This window comes from Dermacentor variabilis, chromosome 6 (assembly GCF_050947875.1).
Source record: "Dermacentor variabilis isolate Ectoservices chromosome 6, ASM5094787v1, whole genome shotgun sequence".
NCBI lineage: Eukaryota > Metazoa > Arthropoda > Arachnida > Ixodida > Ixodidae > Dermacentor > Dermacentor variabilis.
In genome coordinates this window covers 179,066,494-179,083,696 of record NC_134573.1, presented here as the reverse complement: position 1 = coordinate 179,083,696, position 17,203 = coordinate 179,066,494, and the positions used below count along the sequence as shown (strand labels likewise).

The 17,203-nt window shown below is 41.0% G+C and overlaps 1 protein-coding gene across 1 annotated transcript in view; it reads right to left on the bottom strand.

Annotated features, from left to right (window-relative positions):
- Positions 1–17,203, bottom strand: part of LOC142585886 (midasin) — a 344,435-nt gene that overhangs the window by 13,073 nt on the left and 314,159 nt on the right. The window contains exons 66-71 of the mRNA XM_075696967.1: positions 16,388–16,817; positions 13,019–13,154; positions 11,431–11,622; positions 10,340–10,504; positions 3,053–3,274; positions 513–771 (exon numbers count right to left, since the gene is read on the bottom strand). Coding sequence (XP_075553082.1) covers positions 513–771; positions 3,053–3,274; positions 10,340–10,504; positions 11,431–11,622; positions 13,019–13,154; positions 16,388–16,817 — 1,404 coding nt within the window. The remainder of the gene's footprint in view (positions 1–512; positions 772–3,052; positions 3,275–10,339; positions 10,505–11,430; positions 11,623–13,018; positions 13,155–16,387; positions 16,818–17,203) is intronic.

Sequence of the window (17,203 nt, the reverse complement as noted above, 5' to 3'; positions counted from 1 at the left end):
CGATTTCGTTTCGGTTTGTGTGTTGCCCTCTTGAAACGCAACGCAATAGGGAAAAAAAAAAAAATCGTCTCAGGCCGGTGGAGCACCCCCGGCTTGACGCCGTCGGTGTCTTGTGCCACAACGATCTGCGCGATACTTCGCACTACTACGTAGATAGCAACAATAGTTCAGTCTGTCAATTTTTTTTTTACTTCGGGCCGTACATTTTCCCAGTTAGTATGTTTTTTCTAGCAGTTTCTTCCAAAATGTATGAACTGAGCTTCTACTGTATTGGTGCAATGTTAGTAATGTCGTAATATAGTCCCAAATTTGTCAATTTTATGAAAAATTTGGGAATGTTGGCAGGTATAATTTGTGGTCCATAAACAGCTCCAACAACTAGGACTGACTTTTACTGGTTCTGACACATCACGGCAGGTGGCATCAGCTAACAATTTCTGCAATTGCAATGACCACACTGCATCATACTAGGAGACAGACAAAGCCAGCAGGAAAGCAACAGGAGCACTGACCTGCTGCACTATCATCCTTCATGTCAAGGGGAGGAGCGGCTTGCTCTTCAGAAGGTCCTTCTTCTGGGTCACCAGGCTCCTCCTCTTGGGTTGCCTCGGTAGTAGCCTCTTCAGCGTCTGAAGCAGTGCCTTCGTCTTCATTGGGACACTCTGACAAAGGAACTTCATCATCATCATTAGCGCCGTCTTCTGCGTCAGAACCCAGGTCCATGTTTTCAGGAATCTCGATGTCTTCAGGAATGTCCATTGGGTCAGATTCCTGGACAAATTCAGGATCAGCAGATCTTTCAAGCAGGTCTTGCACCAATGTTCAAAGTCTGCTTTTGAGGACACCAACAATCAACAGTTTTCACAAAACCAAAGCTATGGCGTGTTTTTTCAGCAAGTAACTACAGTACTGAATGATAATTCTTGCACTAACCTACATTTTGCAGTTCTTATGAGCATCACCACATTTTATTTTAACAAAATACATGCACAGTCAACTTCCGTTAACTCGACCGCGACGAGACCGACGAAAGTGATCGAATTATCCGGCAGCTCGAATTAAACAAGGTGCAGAAAAAGTGCCAAAACACACCGCTCATTCATTTGGCAGTATTTGCCCTATTCCAACATGTTCCCAAATTAGATACGCTCTGCCCCCACTTTCTGTGTCCAAAGTAGAAGGCTAACGTCGGAATGACATTCAAACTCCTAAGCACAGTTCAAATCTAACACGTACTGATGATTGATTTTCTAGCAAGAAAAATTATTGCACAATGACCGCTGAATTTCTAAAGCCAGCTTTGCCACATGGTTCCAAAAACGCCAGCTCCGCCGCCATATATCCGTGTTGGGCGGTAAAGCATATGACTGATGCGAACACCGTTTAGCTTTTGTGTAAGATTGCACTGCGCAGATAATTTTCTACGCAATTTCCTGGTGAAAAAAAATATTAAAAAGCAAAACAAAAAACAACGAAAAGCATGCATTCAAGTCAGGTAAATACCATAATCAGACATTGTGAGCCATGATTGTTGCTTGAAATTCTTTCTTCCATAAATGGGCGTTTATGACGACAAATGACACGTGCTCAACAAATTCGTTGTCCCCTAAGCTCCCTCAAGACTGTTGTTGCCACTAAAGGGATTGCTATCAGGGTCTCTGTAGGGCTCAGGTGCATGTGTGCTGACTGGTCAAGTTCGACTTATCCGGCAAAGGCCAATTTTAATTTTGAAATAACGAAAGTTTGGGCTCATAGAAATGCATGGGCACCCACCGGGACCTTTGTCAGGATTGGATTACCTAATAATCAAATTAACTGAAAAATGAAATTACCTGGAGTCTAATTACCAGAAACTTACTGAAGAACAATATAATTGCGACAATGACATTTTGACGCTTAAAGAATAATTAAAAATTGAAAATTAGTACGTTTTTGACTCAAACTGACACTACACACAGCAACAAAAGCCAAGAGCTTACAGATGTGCGTAACCTGTTCATCTACTGTCTCTGATTAGCTCTTCTCAATAGCTTGTTAGCAGGAAAACCTAGAAAATAAGTGAAGCCCTCGCCTACCTAGTCTTACTGCCACCGTTGCATTGTGTTGCACTGGTTTCGAACAGTTTAAAATGGACAATGCCAATGCAAGATAGCAACATGCTGAAAATGTGTAAGAAATACTTATTTAAAATAAACGTTGCAAGTAGGCATGCGGGGAAAAACGGGAGCTCAATGTGACAAAACAAGAAGCATAGTATAGACTATAAATGTAGAAAGATAAAAAAAGAATATGACAGCAGTAAAACTGGTAAGGTGAAGGCAAAAGAAAAATGCTGGTCATATATAAGAAGAAGAGTTGATTGCTGGGCTAGTTGGTTTTTCATAATTGAAGTAGTTAGAGTGATAAAAATCACTAAGACAAGAAAGGTGAACAAAGACAAGCACTACACTCACAAATGCTTAAGGGAAGGATAGAATCTATCTCTATTCTTCTTGATAAAGAAGGCCCGAGACAACCATTCTGTGCAGGAGCAGCAACACCTATTCTAGGCTCACACATGAGGCCTTCTTTATCAAGAAGAATAGAGATAGATGTATAAGTGAGCCATCCATCTCATTACTTGATGACGAATTTGACTTCTTGTGCAACCACCTTTGATGTGCATGTGCCTGTTCTTTTTGCTTGGTGTGCGCACGCGTGACAAGAGGATATATATGTACCATTCGATCCTTCCATTAAACAACAGTAAGTGTAGCGCTTGTCTTTGTCTACCTTTCGTGTCTCTGTGATTTTTATCATTCTAAGTTACTACAATTATATTTAAGAAGAAACTGGATATTCCATACAGTTGCTGCATTAAAGCCTGCAGTGGCTTTCTTGTATAGCTCAGTTATGCAGTCGTCAAGCCTAATGCATCAAAATAAACAAAACTAGGCACTAAATTTACAGCATGGTTCTAAATAAAAATGCAAGGTATACTTGCATTTTTGCAGAAAGTATTCTTGAAAAGAAAATGTTTTATATTTGTGCAAACAAAGCAATTAATGCATGCCTCTGGGTGTGCAGAGCTCGGGTCTGGTGGTGGTTCTTCAGTGTTTTCACCGAGACCGTCATCCTCCAAACCAGCGGCTGGTGGCTGCTCAGTCTGTGGTGCAGCAGACTCGTCCCTGGCACCCAGTTCAGGTGGCTGCTTGCAGGCCTCACCCGTAGCACCTTCTTCTTTCTTCTCATCACCTGCTTCCTCGGGCTCATCTTCCTCCTCTTTGTCCCACAGCTGTTGGGAGAAACAAGAGAATGTGCCATGTTAACAGGATTATAATCAGAACCAGAATCAGAATCGGTTTTATTGTGATGATTAGGAAAACTACAGGGTGTTAATATACAGAAGGAGGTCCTGAAGTCAGAGACTGCAATGGAACCTCTTTTACAAACTAAACGTAATAAAACACAGATTACAGCAGTTTGAACAAATCATTAACAAGGAAGAATTACAGGTTTTAGTATGAATAGCATAGCTAAAGAAATAAATGTGCACAAATAAGAGTCCTATAAAAAAGCACAGTAGTAAAACCTCGTTGAACACTAATAAATTAACAGCGTAAATGACATGACGTACATAGCATAATTTACGAACTCGAATATATATGCATGGCAAGGAGATCAAACAGAAACCTAACGGCATGACAATGAAAATGAAATGAAGGCACCCTGAAAGAATGACTGTGAGTATGAACTAGGCATCAGTATTCGACAGAATATATTCTTTTAGTTGTTTCTTGAATTCGTGAATTTTAAGTGTTTTTATATCTAATGGTAGCGTGTTCCAGAATGTGATAATGAAAAATGGATGCTGTGCTTGGCACAATTAGTATTTATATTGGGTGAAATGAAGTTCCTATTTATTGCAAACCTGGTAATATTAGTATTCATTAGAGAAGATTGTGGTATCAAGCTATCACATTGTGTGTAACTGATTTGACAGAACAAAAAGGTACTGAGCTTATATTTAACGAATTATGTAACTGAAAGAATGTGATTAGTTCATAAAAGATATGAGGCATTGTGGTTGTATGGGCTAAATGTAATTATTTTAATAGCATGATCCTGTGGGATCTGCAATGAGCTTAAATGGGTTATGTAAGTGTTTCCCCAGTAAGCAACACAGTAGTTAATGTGGAAATGAATAAGTGAAAAGTATAAGGATAGTAATATTTGATGATTAAATATGTTTCGTGCCTTTAGAAGTACCCAGATCCCTGAGGTAATCGTCTGTTTTGCATTGGTTATTTGTTCAATAAATTTAAGATTTCTATATACTTCTACACCAAGATAATTACAGGAAAAACTTGCAGTGATAGAACTGGCACCAAGAAAAATAGGAGGAATGGAGTGAAGTGTTCGTTGGTGGGAAGTGAATATAACAAATTTTGTTTTCGACAGGTTTATCTGTAGCTGGTTAGTATGACGCCACTCCAGCAGGCTGTGTAAATCGCCATTAAGGTCAGATACTAAAGTTTTAAGACATTTATTGGAGTTAATGATAGTAGTATCATCTAGCTGCATAAAGTATACATGTCGAAGAACAGAGAGAGTTAGCCAGATCATTGACATATAATAAAAATAAAGTGGACTCAATATGGAACCCTGGGGCCCGCCAGTATTAGTGAACAAGGTTATAGAATGAACACCTGAAATAGTTACTACCTGCATTCTGTCTGTTAAGTAATTTTGTAGTAACAAAAGTGCTGGGCCGTTAATTCCTAATGATTCAAGCTTATGAAGTAAGATGTGATGATTTTTTTTCTCAAACGCTTTGGCTTAAATCCACAAATAATGAAGCTGCATAATTGCCTACATAATGCAAACATAAACATAATTGCTTGCATAATGCAAACATAAACATAATGTGACAGGCTCACTTTCGAGGTCTTGAAAATAAAAAACATTTCCATAATAGGACAACAATGTCGCATAATGCGGAGGGTTTCAAACGCAAGCACACACAAGTGCTTGTGAAATCGGTTCCTTTGAGCTGTTCACTCAATGTCAACTTTGCTTCTTCAATGCTGACAAGTGCCTTGGGCTGGTGGAAAAGGAGGCCCTCACGGCGCTCTTAAGGCTGCCACACTGCATTGTACCATTCTGCAAACCAGGTAGGTGGGAAAACCCACCCACAAAATATGGGGTAAGTGCTCAGCCTGCATTGCTTCCATGGCTTGAATTTTGGCAGCTGAATGAGGTGCACCAAATAATAGATTTCCCATCATATCTGAAGCATGCCCTTAAATATAGCCTGGAAATGTTGGAAATTATCTGCTTTCTTTTGCTCAAGATAAGCCGCACCGAAGTGCTTAAATCTGCAATTAATGTGTGACTCTGGGGGGATTTAATTCTCGAAAAAATTTGTCTTTAAAAGGGTAATGAAATGCCTCGTGGGAACAGCAGTGTGCTGAACCTGACCTGCCTAACTTTGCTTTACAACAGTGTAAGAGAACTGCAGTCACATGCATGAAGCACCCGTGATGGTTTGCAAAACAAAGCTGCACAAATCTTTTAATATAAACATGTTTACAGATGACTGTACTATGGCAGAATGGTTATTAGCAAGCCATACCAAATGACCCTCTAGCAAGATTCTGACTGCATACATGAATTACGTGATGACTGGCCAGGTGGCCCCCCACAATGCACTTTGGGATATCTTGAGCTAACGTTGTCTGAAATCCTGTGATGGAATGTGCTCATGTCTAAAGCCAGCTCATAAGTTGACAAAACGTTGGACCTTCTGATACAACACTTGCATCAAGCACCATAACATGATGAAAAACTACTTGCTTAATGCTTTTGTGCCATACAGAGTGTTCTGAATCCTGACCTAACTGTTTTTACAGCACAATCCCTTCTGAAAAACAATGTAGAAAATATTTTAAGTGTTTCTTTATATGCAATCTTAACAATTTATTGCAAAAGTGAAGCCTAACGGCATTTACAAGAAAATACAAGAAAATAAAAATTGCAAGAAAATTAAAAGATTATTAATGAGATAAGCTTGTTCTCAGCATTTTTAACTAATGCACGGACGAATCCAGCCCATCCATGACATGGAAGGGGTTCAAAATCGCCAGTCAGACTAATTTTAGAATATACATTGTCTGGAATATGCTTGAAGGGGTTCATAGAAATGAATATGAATATATTAGAAAATGCACTGCCAATTCACTCATCCTTCATATTTGTACGACATCAATGTTTCATTTGTGAAAGCAAAGCCTCCCTCTCGGTGAGTGTGTAGCAACTAGTGCCTTTATTCGTTATCTCTCCCATTCAGAACTTCATTGCATGCTTCACGTAATCCTTGCAACTTGTGTGTCTCTCACAGTACCAGCCATGAACTCATAATTTTTCGCACATGCACTCAAGTCGCTTCTGTTTCACTCTTTCCCCAGAGCATCCAAAGATTAAAATATAGCCTTTTACTACCACATTGCTGTCGTCACCTAGAAATCAAGTTCTTTTTTTTTTTTGAAATTGTATCATGCACACCTTTTCAGAGTTTAATTATCAATTTTTATTATTTACTAAACACTGTGGTCTTGAACACAAGACTTTTGCAGGTGGGTATACATATTTGTACAGTAACATATTGAGACAGAAATGAAATACACTCAGGCAAGGGCTTTACCAACACTTATACATAGAAGAAAATTGTTCACCAATGTTATCACATACGAAACCGCAACAGAATACATATTAATTTCAATGCAGAATTTACAAGCACTGAGTGTGGCTCACCAAGCATACACAACACACAAATCACTAATTATTGAACATGCACTTCAAACAATGACAATGAATTTTGTGTTACTACACTATCAGCAAGGTTATTCCAGTCAGTTATGGCTCTAGAAAAATAGGAGTATTTGGAACAGTTAGTTCTTGCTAATAATGGTTTTAGTGAGAGAGAATGTTGCATGCGTGTAGCACAGCCAGTGGAATAACTAAGTATCTGCAAAGTGTCAAAATTGAAGTGCCCATTTACCGACCGGAAAAAGAATTTCAAGCAAGAAATACGATTCCTATTAGTAACAGATGGCAAATCACTTTTTCTAAGAAGGTCTGTGATGGATGTACATATATAGGAATTATAGATAAATCTCACTGCTCTTTTTTTTTTAACCTTTTCCAATTTGTAAATGTTAGCTTTAGTGAAGGGAACCCAGATTATATAACAGCATATTCTAAGACTGGTCGTACAATAGCTTTATAAGCAAGCAAGCGAGTTTCAGGATCAGCTAACTGTAATGCCTGCTTTAAAAAGAACAGTTTACAAAGAGCATTAGTGGAGACGGTATGAATATGTTTACTCCAAGAAGGGTTATTTGAAATCCAAAGGCCCAGATACTTGCAGCATGTGACTTTGGAAAGTGTGTGATCAGTAACACCATACTGGTAATGGAGAGGGTTCCTTTTAAGTGTTATTCTCATATATGCTGTTTTATCAAGACTTATTACAATTTGTCACATGTCACACCAACGTTTTACCTTTTGAAGGTAGCCTAATTTGATCCTCAATCGAATTTTTTTCATAAAGGGCACAGTCATCAGTGTATAACTTAACACAGACAGAAAGATCACGGACATTATTGTTCCGCGAAGGACGAGTCAGTAAGACGAGCAACTATTTACACGTTATATTTACAACAGCTGTTGCAGCGCTGACCGGTTAGATTCACAGCGCGAGCCTAGTTCGTTCTTCCTCCTCTTTTCTCGAGTGATGGCGCTCACGTGCCTCGTTCAAGCAATCAAATACCACATGCGTGTAGAAATATCACTTATCAAAATAAGAAACAACAATGGTCCAAGAACAGATCCCTGGGGGACTCTGAACTCGACCGGGATATTGTGGGAGTGGGCATTATTAAAATAAACAAATTGATGCTGATTTGACAAGTAAGCCTCGATCCAGGCTATTAGCTTTTCATTTATTATGAAACTTAACTTATGAATAAGCTTTCTGTGCGAAACTGTGTCAAAAGCCTTGTGAAAGTCCATAAATATTGCATTAGTTTGTTTGCCTTCATTAATTGCTTCTGAAAAATCATGAATAGTCTCTACCAACTGTGTGCATGTTGAGTATATCTCCTTCTGAAGCCATGTCGGACTTTTGATATTACGTTATGGTCTTCTAGAAAGTCAGTTAAATGTTTATGAATAATATACTCAAGTAGTAGCTTGCATGCAGTAGAAGTAAGTGAGATTAGCCTATAACTTTGTATACATTTTTTGTCACCACTTTTATATAGAGGTTTTTCTTTAAACTCTCCAGTCATCTGGTAAAGTACCTTCCTCAAGCTACCTTCTAAATATCACACTTATATATTTAGAGCACCATTCAGCATACTGCTTGGAAAGGCATTTGGAATGTCATCTGGACCGGGTGATTTCTTCACATGAAGTTTTCACAGTAGATTAAACACTCCATTTTCAGATATGATAACATCAGGGACAGGAGGTAAAGAAAAACTAAAAGGTTGTGGATGACCATTGTCAGCAGTGAAAGCGGTTTTGAAAAGGTTATTAAAAGCAACACACGCTGTATTATCATCCCGTACACAAGTGCCATCAATAAAAACATGTCAGTTGAACTAGAGATTGGAGTAATCACCCTCAATAATTTCTATGGTGAAGTTTTAATAAATAATGGGAGTTGAGTACCAAAACAGCTTTGCTTATCAAGTGCGACTTGATTTTTCATTTTTTGTTACCAATAACGGAGCCAAACGTTAACCAGCAATAAAGAAGTGACACTTTCCTTCACTGTTATGCATAATTTTTTATGGCTTACAGGTGTCGTATTAGCGCCTCACATTCTAAAGTGATGGGTCAGGAAAGAGACAAATATTGAAAGCAGAACAGTGCAATTGGCCCATGAATAAATATGACCGTTTCCTTTTTTCGTCCAGCTCTGCTTTCCTATGTTTGCATTTTAAGCATATTGCTAGCCTTCGTACTTATTTCTCAAGTCCCCATTAGGTGGTGCCAAAATTGTCTTTTCAACATAGTTTTCCAGGTTTCAATCAGTCTTTTCTGGCACAGTGATTACTTGTTCACTAGGCAGTACATGTCACACTTTGACAGCACAACATATTATGAGAAAAATGTGTACAAAGAATATGCAGATCCCACACTGTGGGAATCGATGTAAGTGAAGCTTTCTGCGCTGGTTTCTTTGACTGACGATAATTAGTGATGCTGACAGCGAAAGCTTAATTTCTTCAATGTCTAGTCTAATACGAGAGTGGTGAGTTGATGTTAAATGTTACCTTGCGTGCACCACTGCTGTTTTATCCATGTAGTACACAGAACACACAGGGAGAGGTGTTTGCTTGAGGCAGTGTTGTGAGCCATATTTCATAACCTCTGAGACAGTTGAGCATTGTTATTGCCTCACATGGCACATCGCATCGTGGCAGAAGTTCTAAACTTGAATTGGATTATGGGGTTGTATGTGCCAAAACCACAATTGGATTATGAGGCACGCTGTAGCGGCGGGCTCCGGATTAATTTACACCGTGATGCTCTTTAACGCATCCCAAAATCTAAGTACACATGCGTTTTATATTTCCCTCCCGTCGAAATGTGGCTGCCGCGGTCGGGATCAAACCCATGACCTCGAGCAATGCCGTAGTCGCAGAGTACCGCGGCCAGCACAGAAGTGTTGATTTGACAGTCGACCGCTTCCGTAGTGTCGCCTGGACCCTGTGGTGCGTTTTAATTAATGCGGCTCTGCTTCTGCAGCCCTAATTAATTTGTCCGCTTGACATATTTGCATGGTATTTATTTTTCAGAAGTAGTAGGAATGTACTGCACTGTACCTTGAACTTAAGGTTATCCAGTTTTCCCGCAAACACTGTCGTATAGTACCAGGGTTTCCGTGCCTTCTCACTTCACCTTACCCCACCCCTTGTATGGGAACTGCTTCCTCCCCTCCCTTCTCTCTATATTTCTATCTACCTCCCCTCTAGACTCGCACGTTAGTAGAAAAAGAAAGGCTGCAGTTTCTACAATGCGTTTGAGGGTGGTCTCGAATAGTTACAGCTATCAAGAGGCTAATGTGGCAACACCAGGGAGTTCTAGAGGGTATTGTGCGCATTCGACGCGGTGGGGTCTAAACGAGTTCCTTGCGTCGCCTTTCCTCTTTTCCGTGCTCCTGTCGTGTATACACACACTCTGAACCACTGAACTACCTCCCGGCGCAGTGTCCTGGACACAAGCAGCCGCAGCAGCAGCAGCAGTGGGAAAGTCAAAAGAAGAGGCAAAGAAAGCTTTGCTTTAATACCTCTTGGTCAAGCTTCTGGTCAGCTTGAACGTCCCCCATCTGGTCCTCAAGCTCCTCTTCATCATCTTTATCGTCATCACTCCCTTTGTTGTCATCCTCTTGTTCTTCTGGGGCCTGAGCGGTGGCGTCAAAGTCCTCAGACATTTCCACCCCGTTTTCTTCTTCCTGTGTTCAAAATAGCCCACACAGGGCTTTGCTATACAAACAAGTAGCACAGAAACAGCACTATCAGTGTCAAAAAGGTTGTAAAGAACAAGCAGAAGCGAACACAGCCTGCAAATCAAATGAAAAGATATTATGGACCAACTACTTTATAAATGGAGCAGTTGTTGAATATTCAATGATTTGCCCTTTCAGGAGTATCAAGGTATGACTTAAAGTTACAGGAAAAGAGTAACGCAATAGACCAATCACACCATGCTCACAGTGCAGGCGAACAGTTTATGCTAGGGTCAGGTTCTGGATACTCCTCGTCACTTCACTGCTATGCCTGGAAGGGTTAGCCATGTTGCAAACTTTGCTGATGCACAGAACACAACTTGTACATAAATTAATACTGTTCAAGCAGGACAAATACAAAATAGTACAACAAACTGCAAAATACAAGGAGACCAAAACAGAAAATGGAGAATGATAAAAAATATAGGGGCCGCCTCTGTTCAAAACATGCCTTACACGCTGATTGATTCTGGGGTCAGCTATGAAAGCATAGTTATGAAAGACAGTCATAAAAGCACCAAGTGAGGAAAAGTAAAAAATATAGCCACTTCCTTGTCCGGTTACATTTCTCACTTCCATTTTCATTTAGGCTTACTGAATTTAATTAGTGTGCACACTTCTTTGAGAACAGTCAAAATGTTAAGGTGAAACAATGCTGCATGAATTCAAGGCTGCACTTTTATTTTTGAAGCTTTGATGGCAGGTAGTAGCCAAAATTAGCGTACTTCCCAAATCAAACAATGCAAAATTTGTACTTTCATTAATTTGGCTGCCTAATTAAAAGGTGAATACAAGTAGAAAATAAAAAATAAAAATAGAAAAAGAATGTGACAGGGCGGGCTGATCGAGTGGACTTGCAAAGGAGACTCCACCTTTGGCCGCTTCTCAGTGTCCTCTTTCTCCTGCTCATTGCTCAGGCCTTCCAACTGGTCTTCCGACTGAATTCGGTCGCTGACATCTTTGGCACCTTCACCCTCTCCCAGCCCGCCATCCTCAATCTCCTGGAACTCTGGTGCCCCTTCTCGGCCAATCTCCTCACGCCATTCCTCAGGAATGCACAGGCCCTGGTGACACCATGTACAGAGCAGAAGGTGTACAGAAGAATGAGCTTCAAGGGTGGCCAAAGCCTGCTGGGGTGTTGCCATTGCGAAAGTGTGATTGACTTGCAATGGCTCATACGTTGATATTTTGTTCAATTTCAGTTAACCACAAAATAATGACCAGCCCAATATGTTTTTCATAAACCTTAATGCATTAAACAAGGCTCCTGGAGGCTAATTTAGATGTTTTGCTTCCGAAAGCAAGAAACAAAATAATTCAACTTCCAAGATGGCTAAAGATAGACCTACATTAAGGAGTAGATAATGAAAATGTGGCTTGTACAGATTTTAAGCTTGTGTTAACAATGTAGCAAACTACAGATGATAATTTCAGAATTTGTGAAGGCTGATAAAAGCAGGCTACACTCAAAAGAACAATGATAGCGGCGAACACACTCGGCGATCGGCGAAAATCTAATCAGCGGGTCAAGCGTGTCGGCTTTTATACAGCAGTCGTCGAATGTTCCAGACTAATCGCTGGGACCCACGTGTCTTCCACAAAGTTCTACACCATTCGCGTCGCGCGATGAAATCAGATAACACAAGGTTCGGCGACAACAGACAGCAGATAGACGCATCAATAATTTTCCAGAAACTTCCGTACATGCAGGCGCGCCCCGCGCTGAGTGATAACATTTGTTAGGTGGCAAAATGTGGTCGCTCGATAAAGATAGGCAAGTGCACGTGTCAATATTTTGCAATTTTCACAGGCGTCATATCTGTACACCTAAATTCACTTGGACTTCTGTAAAAGAAGTATAGAAGTATGCTTCCTGAGCATATATTTCCTGCATAAATTACAGTTTTACGTTACTAAAGTTCTTGCATTACAGAGAACTTTGGGAAAGATTACATAGCTAGCGAGAAACATAGCCACATCAGAGACCAGTTTCATTCGTCGGTGCAACATGCCTAATTCTGACATGCTTCGAACCTCAATGGAAACTAAGCAGTACTATGCATTCAATGTAAACAAAGCAATTTAAAAATACAGTGGCAGCTTACATGAGGAATTTATAATTCAAAAATATTAAATTCTGAGGCTTTATGTGCTGCAACTACGATCTGAATATGAGGCACCGTAGCGGGGGACTCCGGATTAATTTTGACCCCCTAGAGTTGTTTGACGTGTACCAAATGCGTGGTACACGATCATTTTCGCACTTCGCCCTTATCGAAATGCACCTGCCATGGCCAGGATTAAACCGGTGACTGCCAACTCAGCAGCGCAACGCCATAGCTTACTGGGCTACTGTGTTGGGTCATTACACTTTTTTTCATCTTACAGGAGCTGCATAGAAATAGGGAATAGGGAATAAGGAATAAGGAAATAGGGAATAAGCAAGTAAATAACACTCACCTTCTGGGCCAGACTAGTGAAGACGGACGTGAGCACATACAGCAGCTTCAGTTCGGTTCGGTGGTATGCAAGCTGCAGGGTCACCAGGTACTGGGCCACTCCCAAATACTGCCGCAGCAGGGGGACCACTCTGGAACTAAGTTCACAATGGAAACATAAGAAGCCATAAGATGCTGTGATGATTTAAAGCACTCCTGTCCCACATGCTTATTCAATAACCACAGAGTTAATCACAAGTGAAATCAATGGCCATAAGCTGATGTCTCAAGGTCACATTCGATGACTTTGATGATGATTAAGTTGATAAAGGCTGGTGAATAACCACTGAAATCTCAAAAGGGTAAAATATTGTTAAATTATGCAATAAAACATGCTTGTAACCTTATTTTTAATTTTTATTTTCTCTTCAGAGTGTTCAAAACTGTCTGACTGAATGTTTGCTGCCTATGTGTGGAAGGGTTTACTCCATAGACTGTTCCATCATATGTCAAGAAATCTCCATTTTGGTAATAGTTATACGCGGCTATAAAAAACAAAAGAAATAAAAAATGAACTGCAATTACATCTATGCCAAAGAAACGCAAGTGCAATGCCTCCAACCGGCCAGCAAAGTATCTCCTGCAAATTTTTGTCCCCTTTTGGCAGCTTGTCAATAAAAATATGTGGCATGAGAATAACGATTAATTACATGCACATGCTTTGCACCACAACTGTCCGACCAGTGTGATAGGTGTGATCACACGGGACTGCCATATTGGCATGTCAGCTGTGATCCAAGCAAGCCAATCCACATGCCAAAATGTGCATGCCCATCCAGAATTCGGCATTTCAACATAGAGGAAATAAATTTTAATTCGAAGCATTCTTTGCCTCATTCTTGGTACTTTGCGGTAGGTAGGTTCCTGTCTCGCCTCCCACTTCAATAAAAATAAGATAATGTGTAACTGATGTGGGAATTGAACTTCTACTGTCGAGCAAAGCAGCTCGGTGCTCTAACCATTAAGCCACAATCACATGCATGTTTCTCTAGTTCCAAAGCCAGCCAACTCTTTGAAACACTTGGCGCGTGGACTGCGTGCCATTTTGTCGCCATCTTTCCTTGTGATGCTCATGCTTTGAGGCGCTGTGTTAGACTGCACTATCTTCTGAACTGGCCTATTTTTCCCAGTGCTTTCCTCATAGTGGTTTATGGTAAGTAGAAACTGTGTGGTGTTGTACAGGCTTTATGATCACCCAACTTAATGAAGTCTTAACATTTCTCTGCCGAAGCACAACTGCTATCATCATATTAACATACATCAGATGAAATGGCCATATGTATGTACGATTGTAGAACACGCAGTTACTGATGACATCACAATCTGTGTTTCTCTCACTTAAACTTGTCCACTACCTATGTAGAACCCAACAACCGTCATGTCAGAGGCTCGCATCGAACGGGCAGCGTAGAAATTGCGCCATTGCCGTCATACAATTGTCTACAATGTGGTTGTTGTCATGCTGCTTTTACATGCAATTTACAGGAACACATTGGCTCACATCGTATCATTTTGCAGAACCCAAACAATGCTGGATAGTCAGGTACCTGCAAAATGCTTCACATAATATAAATTCCCACAGTGCGTGGAATTTGCACACTTTTTGTTCTTTTCTTTCCTCCGAAGCATTTCAAGTTATGCTTGCTAAGTACAGTTACCGACTGATTTTTCAGACATGAAGAGGACCAGTTCTCCACTACTACGGCTGTTAGTCCAGCTCATGGGTGTCACTTCATGCTCAAAAATGCTGATAGAGAGCTTTGTGCAATGGCTTGTTGAATACTGTTGGTAAATTTTTGTTGCAGCCGGACCGCCTAGGCCACTAGGCCTAACCAGCGGCAACAGTGTTTGCAGCTACCACGTTTGCCCTGTCGGCAGCATCATGCACATGAATCATGTTCGTAAAATCATGTGACACACTATGTCACACAAGAATCCTTTGGCAACATGTTCATCCTGCTGTGAGCACTGTAGGTGGCAACATGTAAGCAGTTGTCTCACATCTATCATTAAATGTGCCTCACACATGCTGGCTGCTTCATTTCAAAAGGTGCCGTCAATGTATACGTTCTCAAGTTAAGTGCAGCCAATACTGCCCTATGAATGCATTTAAACTTCTCAATGACTACTGAGATGTGCTATGCAGCACTAGCACACGTGAATGGCCCCTCCATGAGTGTTCAATCCTATCTTGCTTCAATGGACACTGATATTGTAGATATAATAGGTGTGTCACACCCCTTGAGCCACACTATCAGTTCATATGTGACGATGTTCCCAGTATGGTGTTCTGCACTCCAAGAAATGCAAGTGGCTTGAGCACAAATAAACAGAATTTGTTGGAAACAAAGCTATTTAAGTGAACATGGGTTTAAAGGCAATCTTCATCTGCTTCCACCTTCAGCACCGGTAACAAAATGAGAGCAAGGAAAGATCCTGTGAACAAAACACTTGGCTGTGCTCTAAAAAAATTCTAGGATTTTACGTGCTAAAACCACAATCTGATAATGAAGCACAACAAAGTAGGGGACTCTGGATTAATTTTGACTACCTCTGGTTCTCTAACATGTACCCAATGCATGGCACAGGAGTGTTTTCTCATTACACCTCCGCTGAAATATGGCTGCCACAGGCACGATTCAACCCACGAACTTTTGCACAGCTGCTCAACACTACATCCACTGAGCTACTGTGATGGATGGCTATGCTTAAGAAAGAAAACAAAAAACAATGCCAGGGAGAATGTTCGACAGTGATTGAACAAGGGAAGCCTGGAGCCAATGCTTCAACAAGGGCAAATGCCTTCGTCAGGGATAGCTGACCAAGACAAGTCCTCTTGTTGAAACAGTGGCCCTGAACTAAGGCTTCACATGCTCACCCATAGTAGACAATTCATCTCCACCTTCCTGTGACCTCTTCTTTTTGTTTAGACTCTCATGACAAGTACCCTTTGTTACTATACCCTCCTAGTTTCTAAATGCCCAAAAATTTCCCATAACGGTTTTCACAGTCAACATATCAATGAGTATGTATATGTAATTGGGGAACTCCTCACAGCGACAGCAACACCACAGGACATACAACACACTGCAAATATTAGCCCCACATAAGCATTTTTGCAGCGCAATGTGACATAAACTGTTCAAAAACCATCAAAATGGCACTGCAGTGAAATTAAATTCAAACAATGACATATTACACAAGGAATAAAAAAAAAAAAAGAAAGCATGGCTTCCACAGCTGTGCTGTTGCATCTGACAGGGCTGTACCATAACTGCATAATTATGATAAAGAGGAAGAGGCCTCCAATATATGCCAGCATTCTACTTGCCTTGCCTGGGTGGTGGCTTCCACACTGGTGCCGTGCTGTGCAAGCCATTGCACCAGGCGATTGGCGCACCGCTCTACCCTCTCCAAGTTGAGCTTGTCAAATGCCTGATGCAGGATTTCTCTCAAGTACTGCAGTGACTGCTCCGGCTTGGATTTTCCTGGTTCACCAAGCATTGTGTGCAAAGCCTGTACTGCTAGAAGCAGCGTCTTAACAAGTTTGTCCATGGCAGAGTTGTTGTGTGGCTTAGGTTCTGGGAGTCCCACTTGTTGCCACTCCCTGGAGAGCACTCCTAAAGGCTCAGCAAGAGCACGCAAGTTCCTGGCTAGTGATGGGTGGAGAGTCTGGCCAACCTGTTCAGCATCCCAGCCAAGAGCCGCTAGGTGACTCACTGTGTCTGCAAGCAACTCTATGCTGGGGTGGCCAAGCACACCTGTGCAAAAACAGAATAGCAGAGAATTTTTCCTCTCCTTCATGGCTGAAACAATGCTTAAAGAGGCTGTGCACAACCTTTTATGAGGGCACAGAATGCAAATGGTATTTAATGGCACTCACTCACTCACTCACTCACTCACTCACTCACTCACTCACTCACTCACTCACTCACTCACTCACTCACTCACTCACTCTCACTCACTCACTCACTCACCAACTATCTGCCATTCTTATACCTTGTTGCAAATATGAAGTAAAACCAATGAGACAAATTTGGGCTTCAAGATCTGTAAATCGCACCTTTATCAAGAGCGTAGCTTTTGTGAGCAAGAAAACATTGTTAGCATAGGAAAAAACTGGCACCCACAACTACTGTGAAAAGTG